The sequence below is a fragment of the Anas acuta genome, chromosome 6, assembly GCF_963932015.1.
Source record: "Anas acuta chromosome 6, bAnaAcu1.1, whole genome shotgun sequence".
In the NCBI taxonomy this organism is placed as follows: domain Eukaryota; kingdom Metazoa; phylum Chordata; class Aves; order Anseriformes; family Anatidae; genus Anas; species Anas acuta.
Window position 1 is genome coordinate 8,129,441 of NC_088984.1, and position 23,551 is coordinate 8,152,991.

The 23,551-nt window shown below is 56.4% G+C and overlaps 1 protein-coding gene across 1 annotated transcript; it reads left to right on the forward strand.

Annotated features, from left to right (window-relative positions):
* Window positions 1-14,677: 14,677 nt before the first annotated feature.
* EN1 (engrailed homeobox 1) lies at window positions 14,678-19,310 on the forward strand. Its single transcript, XM_068687284.1, has 2 exons — window positions 14,678-16,112; window positions 18,478-19,310. The coding sequence occupies exons 1-2, from the start codon at window positions 15,392-15,394 to the stop codon at window positions 18,792-18,794; spliced, it is 1,038 nt and encodes a 345-aa protein (XP_068543385.1). The 5' UTR covers window positions 14,678-15,391; the 3' UTR covers window positions 18,795-19,310.
* The last annotated feature ends 4,241 nt before the right edge of the window (window positions 19,311-23,551 follow it).

Below are 23,551 nucleotides of genomic sequence, written 5' to 3' on the forward strand. Positions count from 1 at the left end.
TGTTATCTGGCAGGGAATTCATCTCACTGCATCTTCTCCATAGAGTGAGCCAGAAAAGTTTCTCATCAGTGGCCAGGGCAGCATCCAAACCAGATCTGTTGTCCTGGTGGAGTAAGATCAAACCATTCCCACCCTACTGGTGCAAGGTGAGAGGTCTGCAGCCCAGACTGGGAGTTGTACCCACACACAGAGTTCTTCTCCAAAGATTAAGCCTTGCCCAAGATCCTGCCTATTAAAGTGTCCTTGGCAGCATCGGGCAACTGAGCTTTCTTTGAAGTTCACTTTAAACATCACTCAAAGCCATAATGGGTAATGTGAAAGTGAGATATGTAATGGCCACAATAACCCCGTAAAGAATAGGGTGAGACGGCCAAAGTACCTGAGTGCTGCTGAGCACTGAGCTGCTGAGTAAATGGGCTGGAGAGCCAGCCTCTCTCATTTGCTCCTTCGTCCAACAGACACAACCATACATTCCTCATCTGTGAGCTCTTTGGCCTCTTTCTCTGCAGGATTTGTCCATGCCACACATCTCATAATGTTAATTGTTGTGTCTCTGGGGAGAACAGCACCCTCGGTTGCAGCCCGGACCCAAGCAGAGTGTAACAGGGAGAAAAATATTAGGGAGAAACATCCCAAGGTGGATTTTCCTCTCCATGTGTGACTGGTAGGTGGATGCAGGGTGAGGGCAGGGACCCGATGCGTGGTGCTCTGGAGGCTGGAGTGTCACATCACAGCCAGGGTGTCACAATTCGGGGGTGCAGTGTCACAGGATTGGGTAGGGACAGGGAAGGCAGGGGGGCAGGAGGCCAGAGGTTGATGGGGAGTATCGGGGAGGAGGCAGACACCCACACCACCCGGCTCATTGTCCATCAATACGCACCCTGGTCTGCATTGCTGCCCCATCGGACACAGTAGGGAAAGTAAGCAGTGGTTTAAAATCCTTCATTGGAGAGTGATGAAATGACAGCGTGATATGAGGGCATGGAAAAGTAAAAACTATAAACCAGGAAATTCTGCAGAAGAAATACATGAAACAATAAACAGACCAACTCTGCTTTGAAAGTGGTATGAAGTAGTCACTTGGGGAAGTGATAATGGAAGCACAGGTTGTACAGCACACCGCTAATTTCAGTGCTGTCTTCATGTTTCATATTTTAAATTCATAATTGGAGATACAAGTTTGCATAAACTGAAGCCTTTTAAAAAGCATCCCAAAGAAACGAATTGAAATCCAAACGGAGACCATACTGAACCTGTGCAGAAAGGAAACATGGGCAGGGCAACGTGAGCCTGAAAGGAGAAAGTGTGGGGTACAATAGAAGGGGGGGTCCAGCAAAGTGGAAACAAAAAAACAAGGGGTTAAAAAATGCGTATGAATTGTATATGAACCTGGAGGTATTTTGGCTTGCCCTGGGAAGGCATCGCAGATAGCAACATTTTCTTGTGGGTTCAAAATTCATTTTTTGTCCTTGGGGTCGGTTGGTTTTAAGTCACAGCTTGGGCTGCCACAAGTGGAGGAGTGTTGTTGTTGGGATTTTTAAATGTATGGAGCAAAATAAGAGAGCCTTTCCTTTGATGGTCCCCAGCTAGCCATGTTCTTGCCATAAAGGAGATACAACTTTCACTGTCAGCTCTGATGGTCCTGTCCAACCTAGTTCCTGTCTCTGATGTCCATGGACCAAATTTCTCTTTGGTATGAGTTACAGCAAGGATCAGTTTGATTTGATAGGTTAAAAGTTTGCCCAGCATCATCCTGGGTGACAGTTTCACTTCAGTAAAACCAGATTATTTTGCTTATCCCTATTAAACTGGACTGACTGGTATTCCCATTCCCATGTATATACACACATACCAGACAATAATCTCCTTAACAACCCACAGATGAATTCCTCGGCTTATGAATCTGCCAGAAAACACATAATTTTCCCCATCAAGGAATGTTGCTTGGCACATCTTTAATATATCACTTACACAGCCCTCAATCAACCTAAATGATTCATCTAGCAACATCTCTTAGGCAAGGCTTTACGTGATTGAATGGCTCATCCTCACTGAAAAAGCACACGCCATTCAGTCCCACATATTGGCTATAAAAGTTATTAATAACTAGGAATTATTTAGATAAGAGCCATGAGGCCGGCTTCAGCCTGGGTGACGGCAGCTGGCCTGCTTTGAGCTCCATCAGCAAAATCAGCCAGAATTTGCCCCCGTGGGAACAGATCACAGACTCGCAAGCTCCATGCTAACCCATGCATCATATTTTATGTCGTGTTTTACACTTTATCAGCCCTCGCATTAAGATTTATTGGTGTTGCCTTGCTGTTTAGTGGTTGTAGCTCACGATGTCTTCGGTGTGTTGCAGCGTTGCCCATGCCTTGGTGGAGGTGTTTGTTTTTCCCTCCACCCAGCTGCATCCCTATGCAGAGCACCAAAGTAAACCACCCTGGGCAGGTCATCCACGTCCATGCCAGGCTGCTCGTTCTCTCTACGTGATGCCTTGTGTCTGTCCTGCCCGATGATGTGGTCAGGTCCATAGCTGCTGCTCCTGCGAGCACGTTACAGGCTTGGCCACCTCTTGGATGGAGACGTCGATGATTAGCTTGAGGACAGAGCGCAGCAAGCTGTCTGAGCCTGCACAGCCAGCACATTGTCCAGGGCACCTGGGAAGTCATTTTTCATCCCAGATATCTTCTCCTTTCCAGGGCTGGCTGAATTACGTAAGGTTCTTTGGACCCCAGACAGGCGAAGTGGGGTTATAGCACCATGTGATCTCAGCTACATTTCCCATCTCAGCGTCCTGGTTTTCTGCGCAGACATGGTAACTTGGCTCCTTTCCTGCTTGGAAACATTTGTTTGGATGTTCTGAGGCTTTCTCAAGGTTGTGGACCCCCGCCATAGGGTGTTACATGGCTTTAGATAAGAAATCTCCATAAAACTGCAAGCAATGTGTCTTCTGCAGTAAATCTTTCTTCTTAGTCGAGAGTGAAGCAGTCACATTGTGTTGCTTTACATTGCAGCCCACCTGTTGCAAGGAAAGTGCCAAGAAAATTGTACACCAGTGGGAAAGTGGAGATTGCATGTATGGCTTGGACCCAGCGAGAGCGTGTAGGGCTGTGGGATACACATTTTAAAAATCACCCCACATCGCTGAGGCTTTCTTTGTCAGTAGGAAGGGAATCCCTGGCTAAGCAGAGACAAGGAACGTGCTGGCTCAGATGCTGCAGCCATAGCTGTTCTTATGGGATCTTTAAGGTTGGAAAACCTTAGGTTAGACCTCTGAGACCTTCGTATTGCAAGGAAAGAGGATTGGCTGGGCGCTGGGTGGACAGATCCTGCACGTCGGGGTGCAGGATGGAGATGTGGGCTTTGTTTCCCTGTTGAGCTCAGGGCACTGGGCTGCCCCTGCCTGTAGGTACAAGACTCCTGCCCCACAAAGCCAGGGGCTTGCTGCCTAAATGGGAGGTGTGTGAGTCCAGAAAAGCCCCATACCAAGTGGTTTAAACCCTATCTCTTTATCTACTGGATAACTGCCGCTAATTTATTACTGCCATAAAGATTTTAAAAACCTGGCAGTCTTGTTCCCTGCAGTCAGTGATTGCTTTGCTTTTGTGCTGTGCAGCCAACGTGGGGATGGATGGGACCTTCACAGTCAGAGGGTCCAATCCCTGATATTCGCTTCATACCATCCATTTCCGAAAAGGATCATCTTTCTCACACCGGTGGGGACTGTCCCTCCCCCTGCAGCTGAGAAGTTGCCCCTGGAAGCCTTTTCTTCCAGGAGAGGGAAGCTCCTGGAAAGGGCCCTGCCACCTGCAGTGTGCACAGATGTGCAACCAGCCTGTAACTTCTGTACGTGCACCAGCACCGTCCTGCTGCTGGTGGTCACAAAAGCACTTTTCCTTGTTATTCCTCTGAAGCAGCAGCTTCAAATGAGTGGAGGAAAAAGCCCCGTGTAGCACTGCTGTGGACACTGCTGGAGAAACCTCCTCTCCTGCACCCCTGCGGCTTGCCCCCCTGCCCCACCGGGGCTGCAAACCCACTCGGAGGGGCGCAAAACCCTAAAAGGGGGCAGAGAGCGAGCGGGTCGCGAAGCAGCTGTACAACACCCGGGGAGGAGCAGCGTGCTCGGGAGCGGGGCAGCCCGGCTGTGATAGCCGTGGAGAGCCACAAGATGTCTCTGGAAACCAGCATTTGGAGCGAGGAGCCTCGCTAGCAGCGGGGAAGGGGCCGCGATGTTGCTGCCCGCAGCGGGCTCCGAGCCCCGGCAGCCGCGGGGAAGGGGCAGGGGGCTCGGGGAGGGGGGCTCGGGGGAGAGGAGCTCGGGGGGGTCCCCCTCTTCGGAGCCACCTCCTCTCCTGGGGACAGCTTGGACCTTCAGGTGTCTCCACCCGTGGACAGGTTCGCTGTGAGACCTGGTGGAGAGCTCCTGGTGGGCTAGCACCGAGGGTGATTTTGGGGGGGGGGACCTGGGATGGGGGCTGACCCCCTTGGGGACCCTCCTGCATCAGCTGTTGGGGCTTCAGCATCACGGAGTGGAGTCGCTAACTGGAGACCTAGAGGAGAAGGGAGCCGTCAGCCCCTGGGATGCTGCCTGCAGGCAGGAGGAGGCTGAAATCGGGGTTTTCAGCCTTAAAACCTGCCACTTCCTAGGGTGTCACTACCAGGATGGAGGCTGTGGAAGGAGCCGGTTCCTGGTGCGGGGAAAAACCCTCCTGAACGTGAGTCAGAGCTCGGCAAAACGCCCGCAGGTCCTGATCCTGCGTCCCTGTCAGTCACTCGGGGAATTCCTCTCCCTTTCACCAGCTCCTCTTGGCTTCCTGGTAAACAGCTGGAGGCTTGTAGGGTGGAAAAGGCCCAGAGAAGTGTAAAGTTTTTATTAAGAAATAGGCAAAGCACAGCAACTGGTGACTCAGAGTTTAATGCGAGAAAACAAATGGAAAGGGAAAAAAAAACCTTCAATGGACCACATACGGCGATAGGGCTTGCTGGAAACTGGGAAACCTCTTCAACATCCAGTGAAAAATGTGTGGCAAACACAACCCATTGCCCACCAGGCTCAGTGTTTCCAAGTCTCATTTGTTTTTGGACTTGTTTTCCCGCTTATAAATCATAAGACAGGCATTTAAATTAATAATCAGCAAGTTATGGGGATAATGGGATTTTGAATGAGCTAGTGTTGGTTGGGAGGTGCTTTTACAGAAACTCTTCTGCTGCATTACAAATGTCACTGCTTTGCTCTGAGGCACTGTGGTGAGAAGCCCATTAGTCTGCATCTGCTGGAACAGAAGGGCCAAACTTTGCTCTTGCAGAAAACGGAGCAGAAAACTGAGCTGTCCTTACATCCCCGTGCTCCAGGCACATGCATCCAGAAGGAGCAAGACAAGAAAAGAAGGCACAGTCAGCAGCTGTGGCACGGTTTGAGGAAGGCTGGCTATTGCTGGGCTGCCAGAGCTGCAAAGCTTGCCCTGCCTCAGCTGGAGGTCCCTCACAGGCTCTAAAAAAACTTTTTCAAGATTTTTTATTTTATTTTATTTTATTTTATTTTATTTTATTTTATTTTATTTTATTTTATTTTATTTTATTTTATTTTATTTTATTTTATTTTATTTTATTTTATTTTATTTATTTTATTTTATTTTATCACATATTATTATTTTACTTTATTTTATTTTTCCTAGAGAGGCTGGCAAATTTCTGCCTAGCAAAACAGTTTGCAGACAGAGGCAGGATGCCAGGGTGATCCGTGGTAACAGGATCAGCGCTTCTGCAACCCCAGTACAGCTCTAGCAGGGGAATGGCAAAGGAAAGGCTTTGGGGCAGACCTGGACACTTCAAACCGTCTGCAGCACCTCAAGCCTATGGGCAGTGCAGGTCAGGCATGGCAAGAGGAATAAAGCTCCTGGACATTTTTCTCCACGCTGACTGGGAACGTTTACAGGAACTTTTACAGCCCTGCTTTGTGGGGAGACAGATGAAACAACCCCCCAAATGATTTAGGGGTGGTTTTGCCCTTCGTTGCACAGCTGGGGGCATACAGCTGTTCTTACTGATATTACTGAGTAGCAGCCAGATGATTTGGACCCACTATTGTAAAAGATACCAAGAGATCCCAAGATCTGGTGGGACACTGATGACATTTGGCTCAACTCCACCTCGGGGTTTGTCTGAGATGGCTGCTCAGAAAACACCGATGTCCCTCCAAAACGTGCTGCAACTCCTTAGCAAAGACCTGCTCCTGAAACAATGCCACGTATCCCAAGAAATGCCCGCCCCAGAGGACTGAAACCCCATAGCACGTTTAATTTTCTGCACATGCACACAAATAAGGGGTGGTACTTCACTTGGGGTCTGTGTCTGTCTGTGCCGAGGCCTCGGGGATATTGCGTACCCAGAGAGAAGAGCCCACCCCAAACCCTAACCATAAGCACCCTGCCCACAGCCACAGCTTCCTGCAAAATGACAGAGAGGGCAAAACTGCTAAGGCAAAATCTCCTGAGTGAAAAGGAATTAGTAAAACCCCATATTCATGAAATATTGAGAGCTAATTATATGTGCATCGGAAACCTCTGGGGGAAGGGAGATGGAGGCCTTTCATTAGACGGTAACTGGAACTTTTTCATCATTTGTCTAGCTCAGGAATGTAAGGCTGCTGTCTGGAGAGGGATGTGGGATTTGGCTGCAGGGCTGGGTGTGCAGGTGAAGTGCCATGCTGGCGAGGGTTTCTATTGTACTCTGGCATGTCTTGGAAAAGGCTCTCAGCTCTAGCAGGTCGGCTGGGGCTGGGTGCCCACACATCTCATTGCTCCTGCGAGACTTTTGGGGAGGAATCCCTGCTCCTAAATGATTTTTCAGCCTCCTCCCACCCAGCCCCCAAATGGCCCCAAAGTCCCGTGTCCCTCGCCCCAGCCCCGGTAGCATTGCTCGGGGGCTCCCCCCCGGGCTGTCCCCGTTTCTGTGCCTTTGATCCTCTCTCTGCTTTCGCAGCCAGAACGAATTGCGAGCTGCTGCCACCGCGCCACCGGCCACATTCAAGGCCAAGAGCACAACCGGTGGCGGAGGGGGAAGTTTGTAACGTGGAGCCGGGGAAGAAGGCGCAAGGGAAATCCTGCTGCTGCCCGGCCAGCAGTGCCTGGCACCCACAGGGCACGGGATGCAAAATAGAAGGGGAAAAATGTGTAGCCCGCACCGGGTGACCGAGGGGCTTCTCTCTCAGAGCCTTGCAGCAACTTCAGACACCAGGACGGCTGCGGGAAATCCGTCCCAGCTCCCTGCCTTCTGCCGGGGGGAGAAGCCACATCCCGAGAAAAGCTTTCCCAGGGGCTGGGGGCTCCCCTTCTCTCTGCTCCCCTCTGCCCTGCTCGGCCACAGCCACAGGAGCCCCGCGGAGCCCCCGCACCCGCGGAGCCGCCGGCTCTCGGCCCTTAAATCAGCGTCAAACCCATTCCCCCCTCCGCTCCCCGGTGCCACCACCCTTTAGTCCCCCGGTGCTTTTTCTATCACCTTTTGTTAGCATTCCAGATCCGGAAACTTCATTTACCCGGGGCTTTAAAGAGAAATAAATCCAAGCAGGCCGCGGTGCCCGCGCTATGCCTATTTAGCGCCGCGATCCGCCGCTGATTAGGAATTGTTGTGATTTTCAGGCTGCTGCCGTCCTCAATACCTTCTGAGCCACTCTCCCTGGCTGGGAAAAACCTGCCCACCCTTCCCGAGCAAGGGGCAAGGAGCAAGAGAGCATAGCACTTGCGTTTGGCTTTATTTACTTTTGCTATTATTGTTGTTATTATTTTCGGAATTTGGAGAGAGCGAGGTTTTAAATCGCTGAAATAATTGCCTGGGAGAAAGGTTTCTTAATCTGTTCATACATTATTGACTCGGGCTCCAATATTTGGCTCGCTGCTTTTTATCGCAAGAAGATCACGTACGAGAGTCTTTTGCATAACAATTTTTAAGGAGGACACATCCTTATATCAAAAGTGGACGTGACTTGAATTTTGCCGGCGTTTGTCCCTAAAATGACCCAATTCCGGTTACTGCCACTGGGCAGCAGTAACATTGCATCATTTCTCCAGGCGATAGACTTATTTTGCTTTACTCTCTGCCCCTTTCCCTGCCCACCCCCCCAAGTCAAGGCATACTTTTAAAGCTGATTATTTTGTCTTGCCGCGCTCTAGCCCTACGCACGCTGTTTTCTCTCCCTGGGAACGGATGAGCGGAGAGGAGCGGGAGCGGCTCGGAGGAGCAACATGGCTAATTAACGCCCAAAGTTCCCGTGCAAGGCACAAATAGTGCCTTCAACGAAATTTCGCCGCACAGAGCCGGCAGCTCCGGTGCCCGCTCCTCCGGCCCCCTCCCCGAGCAGCGTTTCCCCCGACGAGGATCAAAAGAGCCCCCCTTTCCCCTGCTTTCTCAAATCGAAATCATGCTGCCTCCCAGCCCCACCGGTCAAGTTAATTCCAGAACAAAGGAGGACAAAAACACAAAGGATTTCTCTTCCCCCCCCTCCCTCTCTCCCCGTCTCAAACTTCCCCGGTGCCTGCACCCTGGCCCGGCCCAAGCCGGGGCCGCCCCCCCGGGGCAGCGCCTCCCGGGTCCGGCAAGACGGGGGGGTGACAGAGGGGACGGCAGCATTGGGGACACGGGGCTGAGCGCTCCTCCCAAGCTCTGGTGGGGAGAAAGCCCCGGGCTGCCTACAGGCTGCGAAGGGAGAAATTATTACACCCGTGGCCCCCGGCACCGGTGCTGCTGTATGGACCCGGGGGGTAAAAAAATAAATTAATTAAAATTAAAGACCGGGTCATCTCCCACCCCTGGGGCAGTGTGGGCAGGGGTCGCTGCTGGAGCCCGAGCCAGCCTTGGGGGCTGCACCTGAGGGTCGGGGAGAGGACCCTGGGGAGCATCCTTCCACGCCGCGCTGGGCAAACTTCCCACGGGAGACGTCCCCCTGCCCCTGGGGGGGGTCCTACGGGAGAACCCCACGGGTGGGGACCGGCGGCTCCGGCCCGAGTGGGAAGCCGGGGGTCGTGCGCCCCCCGAGCTGACGGCTACACCTATTTGCACACGCGTGTGCACACGCAAGGAAAACCTTCCCCTGCGCTCTCGCTGCACCCACGCTGGGACACGCGACTTGCACACGCGTGGGGAGCCCAGAAACACCGCCCGCGTGGGGCTGCGCGGAGAGAGGCGCCCCACGGACCTCCCCCCAGCCCTGCAGGGCGCACCACGGGGGTCGGACCCGCGTGTGCCCCTTTGTGGGAAAAGCGCTGGGGGCTGTTCCCCCTCCCCCGGCCACGGAGCCCCGCGGAGCGGCCCCGGCCCCGGTCCCGGCCCCGGGTGCGCAGTGGCGAGGGCGGGGGCCGGCACCCTCCGGGGCCGGGCGGTGCAAGGCGTGAGCCCTCGCCAAAGTGTCCCCAGCTCGCCCCTCGGCTGCCGGCTCGCCGAACAGACCCAGAAGCAGAGCGAGGCGTAGGTAGCAGGGAGAGCCGGAGGAAATTGAAACCAGATTTCGCAATGTAAATGGGTGCGAGCCAGTCCCGCACCGCGGGCAGGGTGCAGCGGGGCGCACGCCGGGAGCAGCTTGCCGGAGCCGGGCTGGGCGCAGCGGGAAGCCCCGAGCAAACTTTCAGCCCCCGTTCGTAGCCTGTTTAGCGAGGGGACAGGAGGATCTGACCCGAAGTGGGGTGAGGCAGCCCTCGGAAACATCCCCCGTAACTTAAACCAGATTGTCAGGGAGGCAGCTGGGGCTGCAGGGAGCCGCTCGGACCGCTCGCCCGTCGGGAGGATGTCGCTGCCCTTCTCCGGTGCGTTCCTGCCCCGGGCAGCTCCAGAGGAACGGCCCCGGGAGCCGGCACTTTTTAAGGCAGCCGATCCAGGTGACTTGTGCTGCTCGCAGCGAGGTAGGGGGGGCTGCAGAGGTGGGTGGGAGGCGGGGGGGCTTGGGAAGCAGATGGGAAGGGGCTTTGCAGCCAGGCCACTGGGAAGCAGCGAGCTCTTCTCCCTCCTTTCTTCCTCCCTTTCTTTCCTTCTCTCTGTTTTTCTTTTCTTTTCTTTTTTCTTTTCTTTTTTCTTTTCTTTTCTTTTCTTTTCTTTTCTTTTCTTTTCTTTTCTTTTCTTTTCTTTTCTTTTCTTTTCTTTTCTTTTCTTTTCTTTTCTTTTCTTTTCTTTTCTTTTCTTTTCTTTTCTTTTCTTTTCTTTTCTTTTCTTTTCTTTTCTTTTCTTCCTCTCTCTCTTCCCTCTCCTTTTTTTTCTCTTTTCTCTTATTTTCTCTTCTTCATTTCTTTCACTTTTCCCTCTCTATTCTTGTCTACTCTTTTCTTTTTTTTTTTCCTTCTCTATTCTTCTCTCTCTCTTTTTTTTTTTTTCCTCTTAGTTTTTCTTTTCATTCTTTACTTTTCTTTCTCTTTTTATTTTTTCTTTGGTTATCCTTTATTCCTGTCTTTTATGGTTCTCTGTCTTTTTCTTCTTCCTCTTCTTCCTCTTTTTTTTTTTTTTCCCTTTTTCTTCTTTCCCCTTTCCGTTTTTCCTTTTCTATTTTACTTATTTCTCTTTTTCTTTTTCTTTTCATTTTTCTTTTTCTTTTTTTCTTTTCATTTTTCTTTTTATTTTCCTTTCTCATTTCATTTTTCTTCTTTTTCCTTTTCCCTTTATTTTTCTTTTTCCTTTTCTTTCTCCTTTTCTTTCTCCTTTTCTTTTTCCTTTTCTTTTTCCTTTTCTTTCTCCTTTTCTTTCTCCTTTTCCTTTCTTTCTTGTTTCTTTTCTTTTCTTTTTCTTTCTATTTTCTATTTTTCGTAAAGAAACAAACCAATAACACCGCTAACAACAAGAAGGACAGTTTTCCCTCCTCTCCACAGAAACTTCGCCGGACTATTTTAATCTCCGACCCCTCTGAGGAAGGAGGGAAAAGACAATGAAAAAGGAAAAGAAAAGAAAAGAAACCCAAATTTTCCCCTGAAGTTCCCGAGTCCCGAAAGCCGGGCGGCATTGCTGGGGTGGGGTGGTCCCGGCGGTGTCTGCCTCGCAGCCGCCCGCGGGGACGCGCGGACCCAACCCCGGCTGCGCCCCGGAGCTTCCCGGGCCGGGCTGCGGGGCTCCGGCCGTCACCGCCGGGCTTTCCCCGGCCCTCCTCCAAAATCAAAACCTCCCCTTTCTCCTTCCCCGCTCCGGTGCAGAGAGAGATTTTGAAGCCCGGAGATATAAACCTGTGCCCCGCAAAAAAAGTTGCGAGCGGGGCTGCTTCCACTACCTATTTACCAACGAATTACACTGCTATTATTGCTTTCAATGAAGACTGAATCCCCAAGCGATAATTGAATTAGTCTATTGAAGAGACTGTCAGGTACAATGACGTGGTATATCCCGCGCATTTCCCAGGGTCTATAGGCTTTGGGGACCCGGAATGTATAGTCTGACCTTACAGCTCATAATAATAATGCTGCACTTGTAGCAGAAATCTATTCGCATTCACTTTTAACAAAACCTCTGGTCAGCCAGTCCCTGTAGGAAGGATGAAATCTATTGTATTAGAACAACTCATTTATGTCCTTCAGCAAAGGCCCCAATGAGATCTGATCTAGACCTAGAAATAGGATTACCACAGCGTATATTAACCACGTTTCTATACTTCCTCCTTTCTATAAGGGCGTCGAGGAAGAAAAAAAAAATGCAAAGGATTTTTGATCCGATTTTAATTTTCATTTAAATCCCTGTTTCCTCCACCGGCCTTCCCCAGAAAGAAGAAAAAAAAAAGAAAAGAAGGAAAGAAAGGAAAAAAGAAAAAAAAAAAAAAGCTAAATAAAACGAAATCAGAGCGCTGATTTCGTCCCGTTCCCGAGGAGGCTGCGGGCACCGCGGGCTGGTTTGGGGCTGAGGGAGCGATGCGGGAGCCCTCCCCGCGACCCGACGGCGGGCACCCCGCATTCTGCACCCGCACCCCGCATCCCCGCATCCCCACGGCCGCAGGCAGAGCTCAATCCCTCGCCCAGGTTTGATTTTCTCCTTGCCAGGGTCACGGGACGGTGGGGAAAGAAAGGCTCAAACGGCATCAGGGCACTTCCGAGGGGGGACCGGGCACCCACGAGTTGCGGAGGAAACTTTTTCTTAACCAGTTTTTTATTTTATTTATTTTTTTTGAAGCTGCCGTCCTTAAGACACGATGTAGACATATTACCCCGATTACTGTAACTATCTGCTAGCCGGAGTGTAATATTTATCTATCTATTTAGATAGGAAGGGTCGTGGTGGAAAAAATACCCAGCCTGGAAATATACTTCGTCTTTTCCTTTAACCCCTCCTCATTCATCCAGGCGATCCCCCACCCCCTCCATACACAAACCTACTCAATTTATAGAGAAGCCTTTAAAATCCAGAACAGTTTCTAGACGAAGGGAGGACTCCAGACGAAATAACCCCCCCTCCACACACACACGCACACGTACACACTCACACACTCGCTTCGCCCCCCCTGCGCTCAGAAAGGCAAATTAAATAGTTAAAGGCTTCGATTTCTCTCTCTCTCCCTTTTGTTACCCAATTTTGGAACATTTAAGGATGGGTGTGTGTATTGTATTCAATAATAAAAGCTATAGGGCCGCCAGGACATTTATCATCCTATTACTGTAACAAATCCGGGCTCCCAATACATGAAAGGTAAAATGAATTACCGACGTTAAGCCGTCAATAAAGTCATTTCTGTAAATGGTGTCTCCGAAGGACTGCAGCATTATTCAACTAGCTTTATCAGCAGCTGGGAAATTACGTGAAGAAGCTCGCAGCGTGTAATATGGCCCTGCTTACTTTGATTAAGCGTCTTGCCAGGGAATAGTGACAGTGCTTTTGACCAGGTTTTATTCGCCGTCCTGTGATGAACGCCAAGCTGATCAGGCGGAATGAAGAGTAATTAAAACCTATAAATTATCTTTTGCAGCCCTTCTCAAGGCGTCTCTTGCAGGAGAGATAAGGCAGCGAGCCCCCATTTACAGCTCTGAAAGGGACCGCGGCTCACAAAGGCTACGTGGCTAAATGGGATATTGATAGTGTCCTAATTAGAATTTAATTAAGTACCCACGCTCGCTTTTGGGATAAAGATTTCAATTTTGCTAACTTAAATATAAATAAACCCAATTTCGGTGCGAGTAAATGATATGATATTGTGAATGCGGGGGGGTGGGGGTGGGGGGGTGTTAACATTCATTTAATTGCGGATGAAGCCCTTGATTCCAGGGCTGATTGCGTTATGCCAGCTATTATTTTAGGAGATTATTGTGTGGCTGGAGGTAACAATTTGGTAATGTTTCCCCGGTCCGGCAAAGAGCCGAGCGTGCCTCGGAGGTGTGCGCGCACAGCCGCGGCCGCCGGACCGAGGGAGGTGCTGGCTCCTTCGGCTCCCGGTGACGGCCGGCTCCCGGTGACAGCGGCTTCCCGGTGACCCCCGGCTCCCGGTGACCCCCAGCTCCCGGTGACAGCCAGCTCCCGGTGCCCTACAACCCCAGAAAACGGAGCTCCGCGCTCGGCCGCTGCCGCCGGGATGCTCTCGACACCAGCGATGCTCCCGGCCGCCGCCGGCCGCAGCGGCCACTCGGCGGGCAAAAAACACGCGTGGCTCTCCCGGTGCCCACCCGTGGGTGCCTGAGCACGCAGCCCTAAAGCATCGTTCACGTATAGGATCTATAGGCGGCGGCACGTGCCGCCGGGCCGTCCCCGCGGAGCAGCGCGGAGCCCCGCGGCCTCCCCGCCACCCGTGGCCGTGGGGGGAACGTGGGGACCCCCGGGGAGCTCCGGGGGTCCGGGGTCCGGCCTCTGCCTTGCCCCAGCCCCGGGGAGCGGCCCCAGGCTCCGGCGCGGCTCCAGCCCCGAGCAGGTGCCTGTGGCCGGCGGGGAGCGGAGCCGGGAGCCCTGTGCGGTGAGAAAGCAAAACCTGCGCTTCGGACTTGTGCTTTTTAACATTATTTTATTCCTCCTTCTCCTCCTCTAAATTACTTTTTGGAAACCTGTAACAGTCTTCAAAAAAGTCCCCGGCTCTCCCCACCCCGCAAAACCCTTACATTTCCCTTTTGCCCCAGCACACTACCCAAGGTGCTGGGGAGAATAAAATACCAGGTGAAAAAAAAAAAAAAAGATAAAAGAAAAAAAAAAAAACGCATCAAACCAACCCAAACAAACAAGCAAACATTAGAAAGCAGGAGAGGCAACGCGATCCGGAGTCAGCTGCAAGCTGGCGGCTGCTCTGCTTCTTCTTCCGAAATAATAAGAATAAAGAAACAGCCCAGCCCGGCGGCTCCCAGCCCGGCTCAGCGCCGCGGCGATTACCAGTATTTAGTGTTATTTTCATTTTAATTCCTCCAGAAAAAAAAAAAAAAAAAAAAGTTTCCACTCCGGACTGCCCCCACCTCCCTAAGCAAGAAATAAAAATAAAAATGAACAGGAGGAAGATGAGCACCACGAATTATTTTTGGGGTGGGGGGGTGGTGTTATTATTATGGGGTGTGCGAGCAAAGGGACAGAAGAGGCGCTCATCCCGGGGGGTTGAAGTTATGGGGGGGGGGAGGTTAGCGGGGTGGGGGGGGTGTCCCTAAATACGCGTGGAGCCCGGGCGCCCCCGCCCCGTCGCGGCGCGGCTCCGGGGCGGGGGGGGGGCGGCGTTGGCGGCGGAGCGCCATTGGCCGCCCCCACGTGCGGGGCCGCCTCACGTGCTTCCGGTGCGAGCCCAAAAAGTGGGGCCGAGGGATTTTTTAGGGAGAGTTTCTTGCAAAGACCGGAGCTGTCAGAGATTTGCCTTTTTATTTTGGGGCCAAAAAAAAAAAAAAAAATTAAGGGAAAAAAAAAAAGAAAAAAAGAAAAAGCGCCCCCCCCCCTCCTCCTCCCGGAGCCCGAGCACGCTGGCGGGGAAGGGCTCGGGCAGAGAGCGGCGGACACCGGGGCAGCGCGGAGCCGCCGCGGGGAGATGGGCAGATTTTGAGTCCTTTCTTTTATTATTTATTAATATTTTTTTTTTCGGGGGGCGGGTTTTTGGGGGGCCGCTGTGTGGCTGCACGCGGTTTTGGTGCTTTTTTTTTTTTTTTTTTTTTTTTTTTTTTTTGGTGATGGAAATATAAGCTGATCGGGAGAAAGGGGGGAAGAAGCCCTCGAGTGGCTCTCCCGGTTTTGGATCCATCCGTGCGAGGGGGAGAAAAAAAAATCTCAGCTCCAGCCCAACAAGTGGATTTTATTCTTTTTTTTTTTTTTTTTTCCTCTCTTTTATTTTTTTTAATTTTTGCCTTTTTTTTTTTTTTTTGAAATTTTTAAAATTTTTTTCCCCACCCCACCACCCACCCGCGAAGTGGGGTGGGCGTAAAGCGGGTGGGTGGGGGGGAGGGTGGGGGGGGCAAAAAGGCGGCGAGCTCCGTGGCGGGGGCTGAGGATGGAAGAGCCGCCGGAGGGGCACGGCCACCGAGACGCGGCGCCGCCCGGCCCGGCGAGCAGCGGCAGCGGCAGCGATGGCGAGAGCTTGCCCGTGTCCCCCAGCCCCGCGCCCGCCTCCCCCGCCGCCCCCTGCCCCTTGCCCCTTCCCCGCCGCCGCCCCCCGCCGCCTCCCCCGCCGCCCCCTCAGCGCACCACCAACTTTTTCATCGACAACATCCTGAGGCCGGACTTCGGCTGCAAGAAGGAGCCTCCCGCTCCGACCGGCGGCTGCGGCAGCGGCGGCGGCGGCGGCGGAGGAGGAGGAGGAGGAGGAGGAGGAGGAGGAAGCAGCAGCAGCAGCCGGGAGCGGGATGGAGACCGAGGGCAGAGCTCAGGTAGAGAAAACATCAACCCGCTGCTGGCCCGGCCGCCCAACCCGCCGGCCCTCCTGTGCCCGGACTCGAACTGCGGGCCCGACGGCTCCCCGGCCGCGCCGCCCGCCGCCGCCGCCGCTTCCAAAGCCAGCCCCGGCGCGGCGGGGGTGGCGGCGTCGGGGGCGGCCAAGCCCCCCGGCGAAGGGGGCGACACTCACCCGGCCAAGTACGGGGAGCACGGCAGCCCCGCCATCCTCCTCATGGGCTCTAATAATGGAGGACCTGTTATAAAGCCCGACTCGCAACAGCCGCTGGTGTGGCCTGCCTGGGTCTACTGCACTAGGTATTCAGACAGACCGTCCTCGGGTAAGGAAGCGCGGAGCATCTGGGAGCTGTTAAAATCGTGACAAGGTCGCTCCCCCCCCTCTCCTTCCCCTGTCCCCCCCCACCCCCCCTCCTCCCCTTTGCTTTGGCTTCCAGCCTGCTGAGGACCTCGCGTGGGGCGGCGCGGGGGGGGGTCCTGGGTCACCCGGGGCGAGAGGAAACGCGTCCCCGTCCCCCCCCCCCACCACTTCTTCCCCCCTCCCCAAAACCCCCTCCGCCTTCCTATTCCGAGTTGCCGAATTTGAATGCGACGCCGGGCCCCGATTCGGCCGCATTCAGACGCGGAGAGGGGCTGCGAGCCCCTGCCCGTGCCCCCGGTCGCCCCCCCCCCCCACACCCAGCTGCAGCCCGGGGGGGTCCCCACCGCGGCGGCGCTGGGCCGGGAGCGCTGCGGGGAAAAGGGGAAAAAAAGAAAAAAAAAAAGGCAGCGGATTTGGCTTCTCGCTTGTTTTGTTCTTTCTCTCCCCCCCCCCCCAAACACACCCCGGTTTTATTTCCCCGGTGCCGGTGGCCGCGGAGGGGTGACTGGGTGGCGGGGGGGGGGGCTGACCGAGCCACATGTTGAGCGGCTGCTGGAGGTGCAGAGGGGGTTTATGGGGGGGGGGGAGAGAAAAAGGGGCTTCGGGCAGGTCGCCGAGGGGCTGCTTCTCGGGGCCTCCGGCCTCCATAGGCCGCGGGGGCCGCTGCTCCTTGCCCGCTACTGGGAGGGGTCGAGGGGCCCGGGGGGGGGGCTCCCGGCCGGGCACCCCTGCGAGCTCCGTCCCCTTGGCGTGACCCCGCAGCCCCTCGTTTTGTCCCCGCTGGTCACTGTTTGCCATTGTCAGATTTTTTTTTTAGTTTTATTTTTTAAAGCGGAAGGAGAGGAGAGGGGGACCCCCCAGTCACACCCCAGGCCAGCAGCCCAGGACCCTCCAGCGCGGGTCGGGACCGGGACCGGGACTGAGACCGGGACCAGGACAGGGATTGGGATTGGGACCGGGACCGGGTCCAGGACGGGGACCGGGGCCGGTTCCTCTTCCAAGGCCCGGGCAATGCGAGGCCGGGGGACCCGGGGAAGGCGGCGGTGCCCGGCGCGGTGCTCCTGGGGCCGGTGGGCAGCGCTCCGCTCCCGGCCGAGCCACCTCCATCCCCAGTTATTGACACGTCCAGCGACTCGCAGCTCGGAAAAGCCCCTTTGATTGACTCCGGTGATTGATGGAGTGATAGAGCTGTCAGGTTGCCCTCGCCGCCGGCCGGCCCGGCCACGGCTGCTTCGTTATTACCGCTTCCCAGGCCCGCCGGGCGCCAGGCATCTCGCATTGCGCCTTTATTTCCTTCCCTTCCTTTTCTTCGGGCAGCGGGGTATTTTTGCACGCCGACCCTTGAGCCCCCCGCCCGTTCCCAGGGCTGCTCGGTTTGGCCCGGTTCATCCCGGCCCGGCCCGGCTCGGCTCGGCTCAGCCGCGCTCTTTGTTGTGCTCGGAGCCTGCCCCGGCCGCCGCGGGGCTTCTCCCGGCCCCGGGGACGAGCGGGCTGCGGGGACCGGGGGCTGCGACCCCCGCTGCAAGGTGTCGGCCCCAGGCAGCCTCGTTGCCCCGGCCCCAGCTCTGCTGGGCCCCGGCCCGCTCCCCGCCGAGCCGGGGCAAAGCCGTGCTGAACCGGGACAAGAGCTTTCGGCCTACTCGGAGGCCTCGCCGGGCTCCGGCTGCTGCAGCCGGCTGGGGGCTGCGGGCCCGGCAGCTGTCAGGGGATTTTCGCAGCCCCCATCCTCCAGGGCCGCCTTCCCTCTCCGCTCCCGGGGCTGCCGCTGCTCGGGGCCGGGATGCTGGCACGGCACGGCTCGACACGGCTCGGCACCCGGCCCCAGAGCGGCCCGAGGGATGGGGCTGCGAAGGAACCCCCTTAGGGTTTGGGTGTCCGGGGGTCGCGGCGGGCAGGGCTGGCAAACGGGCGGCGTGCGGGGCCCGCCAGGGCCGGGCAAACACCGGAGCCCCGGGCGACCCCCGGCTGCTGCCGGGGCTGGCCGCGGGGACCCCGGCCCCAGGACGGCGGCCGCCCCCCGGAGCCTCGGAGCCCCCCCGTCGGGGCGAGCAGCGCGGCGCCCCGACGGGCCCGGGGCGAGGGGCTAGCGGGCGGCTCTCCCCCTTCGCCCCCTGCCCGTTGCAGGAGATGGGCGCGTTTCCCCGGGCCTCCCCGCTCCTCCTCTCCCTTTCTTCCCCTTGGCGGGGCCGGGGCGGCGGGGCCGGGCCGGGGGTGCCGGCGCGGTTCCCCCCCCGTCGGCCATTTTCCGTCGGGCGGCGGGGCGGGGGCGGCGGGCGGCGGGCGGCGGCGGGGCCCTGCCCAGCGGCGTGTGTGTGCCCTGCCCGCAGGCCCCCGCACCAGGAAGCTGAAGAAGAAGAAGACGGAGAAGGAGGACAAGCGGCCGCGGACGGCGTTCACGGCCGAGCAGCTGCAGCGGCTGAAGGCGGAGTTCCAGGCCAACCGGTACATCACGGAGCAGCGGCGGCAGAGCCTGGCCCAGGAGCTGAGCCTCAACGAGTCCCAGATCAAGATCTGGTTCCAGAACAAGCGCGCCAAGATCAAGAAGGCGACGGGCATCAAGAACGGGCTGGCGCTGCACCTCATGGCCCAGGGACTCTACAACCACTCCACCACCACCGTGCAGGACAAAGAGGAGAGCGAGTGAGGACAGCCCTAGCCACGGACAGGTGCTATTTAAAAGCAGATCTATTGTCTATCCATAGTATAAGGACTCCACTTAAGAAAAAAAAATATGAACGCTTACAAAAAAAAAAAATTATCTCTATATAGCCAAACAGCATATGACCTTGTATATATTTAATTTCAGGTAAGAAATATGTGTAGCGATCTCTATTTGCTGGACAGTTTCTCTCTCCCCTTCTCTCTCTCTCTTCCTCTCTCTTTTGTTCGTTTGTTCGTTTTGTTTGCTTTCCTTTTTTCTTTTCCGATGTCCGTTGCTCTTGCTTTACAGTAAATGTCCGACTTTCCTGATCTTTCGTTCGATCTTATTTTTTGTTTGTGTGTGTGTGAATTTCTGTCTCTCTTTTTATTTTTTTTTTCCCGAGGAAAAAAAAAAAAATCTGATCCACAGACTGCGAGACTGAACCCGCCGCTACAAGCCAAAGATTTTATTATGTTCAGAAATCTGTAGTCTGAAATAAAGTGTAGACTGTGTTCAGGATCCAGGCTGGCTGTAATTCTTTATTTTAGTGTATGGATGTTTGTGTGTATATATATATATATATACAGATAAAATAAATATATATGTACATACACAGTGCGCTGCGTATATGGTGCCATTTCAGTGGCGTAATTAGTTTTTGTTTTCGATGGATCAGTGCAGCAATTTTTAAACCGATCGTCCCCTTTTTTAAACCCTTCCGAGACCTTCGATATTTCCCCCTTTTTTTTCCTACCTTATTTTTATTTTTATTTTATTTTTTTAATCTCTTTGGTTATTTCGGTCGTGCCTCGCCTCCCGCGTCTCCCTTTTCACCAAGAAATCCCCCCCCGCGGTGTGATATACGCGGCAATATATCGCCAGGCTCTGCAGGAAAAAAAAGCCTGAAAGCCGTGCGGCCGTTCCGCTCTCGGGGATGTGTTGAGAAGGGATCTGCGTGACACCTCCTCTGCTCCCATCTTGAATTTCCACCGCGGAGCCTTCCCCGGGCAGCTCGGGGAGGCCGGAGGCTGGGCACGGCTCCCCGAGGCCGCTCCCGGCTCCCTGTCCCTGCCTCGCTGAGGGCCGGGGGGGTGATGCCGGTGGCATTAAGTTGCCCCCCCGGCTCCTTTCCGGCTCTCGGCCCCGTTTCGCTTCGGTTTCTCGCCGGGCTCCGGCGGGCCAAGCCGGGCCGTGCCTCCGCGCCCGCCGCTTTGTCCTCGGCCGTCGAGGGTCGGCCCCGCGCCCCACGAGTGTCTCTCGTGGGAGCCCCACGGGGTCGCGGCTGGCCGAGGGGGGGCTCTCGGAGTCCGCTCACCCGCGGCCGACACCGGGCGAGGCCTCCGCGGTGCCGAGATGTGGGGCAGACGGAGCCGCGACACCCGACGGGGCTGTCTGTCGACTCGTCGTGGCTCCTCTTTTTCTTTCCGCCCCTCTGGAGCTCTCCCCCGAAGCCCGGGGAAATGGGGAGAGCTGGGGTCAGGACGAGAAGCCGAGGCCGGAGCCCCTCTTCTGCAGCCCCCCAACGGCCGGGGTAGGTGAGCGGCAGCTCCCGACGGGTACGCGGCTCCCCCCGGCCTCACCCTGTCGGAGGTTTCAGGGGCTTTCCCCCTAGGCTTGGGGAAGTGGAGCAGCGGGGCAGCGGAGAAGCGGCCTGTGAGATTTTTATTTGCTGTTTTTCTTAATAAAAAAAACACCCACAACTATTTCTGCTCAGCGCCGCCGCCCCACAGCCCGGCTGGAGGCGCAGGCCGGGGCTGCCCTGCCCGGAGGGAGCCCCCCTCCCTCCTCACCCGCACCCCCTGCTCCACCCCACGCTGCCCCACGGCATCTCCCCCCCCTCCCCACGCCATCCCCCCCCGACGGCACCCCCCCTACCCCAGCATCCCCCCCAGCCCCGCCCAGCCCCCTCCTCTGCCCGCCGAGGTTTCGGCAGGCCGGGGAGCCGGCAGGGCTCGGAGGCTTTAAAGAAACGTCGTAGAGCGCCATCTAAAGTTCTTCGCTTCTTTCTCCCTCTCTCCTTTCCTCTGGAATCGAAACGTAAACTTAAAGCTTCTGCCCGCAGGAAAAGAAACCCTCCTTCGACGTGCCGGCCCCACCGCCGGGCACGTCCAGAGGCAGATGACCCCCGGCCCCCTCACTTGCTGCCGCCGGGGGGGGGGGATGCGGAGGGGCTGCGCCCCCCTCCCAGCGCCCCTTTCAATTCAGTTCGCTGCCTTTCTCAGCTCTGACCCCCGCCTCTCACTTCCCTGGAGCTGTAGAGGCAAAAATGTCATTTCTGCGGAAAACTGGGGTGAGGACGCACCCGGGGGGGCTCTGGAGTTGCGGCCACAAGATGTTTTGGTGCAGCTACCGGAGCCGGCCCTGTGTTGATTTCCCCTCTCAGCACCCATGGGTGACATTAAGGGTGGGGGGCCCGGCCTCCCCCTGCCCCGCCAGCCCCCGCCCCATCCCGCTCCTACCTGCAGCCGGGGAAAGGCTCCGGGGCTCGGGGTCGGGCTCAGCAGAGCCGGACAAGGCAAGGATAAAGACGACGAGGGGAATATAGAGCAGATTAAAGGCAGCCTAAAGAGGATTATTTAAGCAAATCAGGCTTTTTAATGTAATTATGCTTTTAGGGTTTCTCTGCGAGCGTAGCCGGGCGGAGCGGACCGGGGGAACCGGGCGGCGTGGCCCAGGTCTGGTCTCATGGGGGACAGAAGGCTCCGGGAGCGACCCCCGACCCCCTGGGCAGGCAGCCACGGGGGGGGGTGGGCAGCCGGGGAGGGGGCGAGGGTGCCTTCCCTGCTGGGTAGGGGCCAGGGACTGAGGGCAGGAACCGCATCGCCCTCCCCTTCGGACAGGGAGCAGGTGTGCGGGTTGGGGGCTGGATGGGGCGGACGGGACGCCCTGCCCCGGGGAAACCCAAACCTCACGTAGGGGAAAGTACAAGCCCGGGCGGAAAAGCCCTGGAGGAAAAGCAGAGTGCTCTTCCCATCCTGCCGTCGGAAATTAGGGTCAGTTCCCCCCTCCCCAACTCTACGGAGCAGCGGTGGGGGTGTGACCGCAGCCAACGGCCAGCAGGCGCCCCCCCCACCCCGACCACCTCCCTCCACGTGGAGGGACCCCCAGAAACTCCTTTCTCTCCCCTCCCAGGACCCCGGCCCACTCGCCCTCCCCCCAAACCCTCCGGCTCCCCCGCCCCGCTGCTTTGCATATGCAGATGAGACGGGGTGGGGGGGGAGGCCACGCGTGGTCCCCCCCGTCGGTCCCCTCGGGCCGGGGCGCAGATCCCGCTGCCTCCTGTCACGGAGCTTGTTCCTTTGTGCCGCCTTTCGAGGAATCAAAGCGGACACGGTTGTGACACGTAGCCCGGCGGGTCAGAGGTCAGATTTCACAATCCCAATTACAATGATTTCTAATGATGTTTATCTTGAGGGCTCCGACGGCCGGGAGCTTTACAAGAGGGCTCCTCATCCCCTCCCCTCTCTGCTTGGAGGGCCGTGGGTGCGGGGGGCCCCCGGCTTGGGCCCGTCGGGGGAGCGGCGCTGCCCGGGGCACCGACGGTGCGGCCGCGGGGAGGCTCGGTGGGCTCGGAGATGCCCCCCCGGCTCCCTTCATGCCGCCCCCGGGGGTCCCGAGGCCACGCCGGGATTAAGAGAGTGAATCTCACGGTGGTTTACAGGGAATATTAGCAAGCGCTGCTCCTCTCCCTCCCCGTCGAGTCAGGTCCGAGGCAGCGCTAACAAGTGCCTAAGCGGAGGTAGGAGCTCTGCCCGCCGAGCCGGCGCTGATATTTGCTTGTCTGGAGACCTCGGCGGCTGGGGAGGGGGGGGCAAGAGGGGGCTGCAGGGGTCGGTCTCGCCCCCCCGAAACCGCCCGCGAGGTCTCGGGGTGGCAGCGGTGGGGGAGCTCCCGGCGGGGCGCTCGCCCCGGGGGGGGTCCCGGAGCAGGGGGCACGGCCCGGAGCTGCTCCCGGGGCTTCGGCTTCGTATCGGTGAAACCGATTCGATTCGACTCGATTTTGCCCGACAAGAAATAAAGGCAGAGCTGCGGGGCGGTTTAAAACCACGACTCGAACGCTTTCCGATTAAATGTAAAACCGTTTGGGAAAAACTTTGCCAGATGGCGAAGGGCTGAAATTTGGAGAGAAGGGTTGCAAGTTCCGAGCTGAGAAGAATAAATTAATTAATCTGTAACTTTCCCCGTGCTGGGGAGTTGGACACGGAGCATCTGAGCCACCGTCTCAGGCTGGCTGTCGGACTGCAGCGCGTAAGGTGCATCCTTGTGCTCCGTCCACACCAAATGTCTTAGAAACCGATTTAAAAGAGTGTGTGTAAACGAGGTGGTGCAGCTCTTTCTTCCGGCTGAGTAAGTCGGTGAGCCACATTTGCTGGAAGTAGGAGTCATTTTCTCTGAGCTCTGACCTTTACTGCACCAGGTGAGCAGCGAGGGGCCGAATAAAACTTTGGGAGCGGCGGCCGCAGCCCAGCCGTCGGGGCGGCGGGGGTGGGGGACGGCTAAAGGGGACGGGGCTGCCGAGCCGGGCCAAGCCGAGCTGGGCCAAGCCGAGTCGGGCCAAGCCGAGCCGAGCCGAGCCGGCTGGGCCCCGTGGCGGTGCCGGTGGCATCTGCCCGGCCCCATCGGTGCGGCCGGGGGGGCTCGGAGGGGGCAGCTCGGGAAGGAGCCGCCGCGCCGGGGCGATGTCAGGGCATGGGCACATGGCACATTTCGTGGTGGTTTATAATTATTTTTCCCTTTCTCATCCTCGCTTGGGCTGTTTG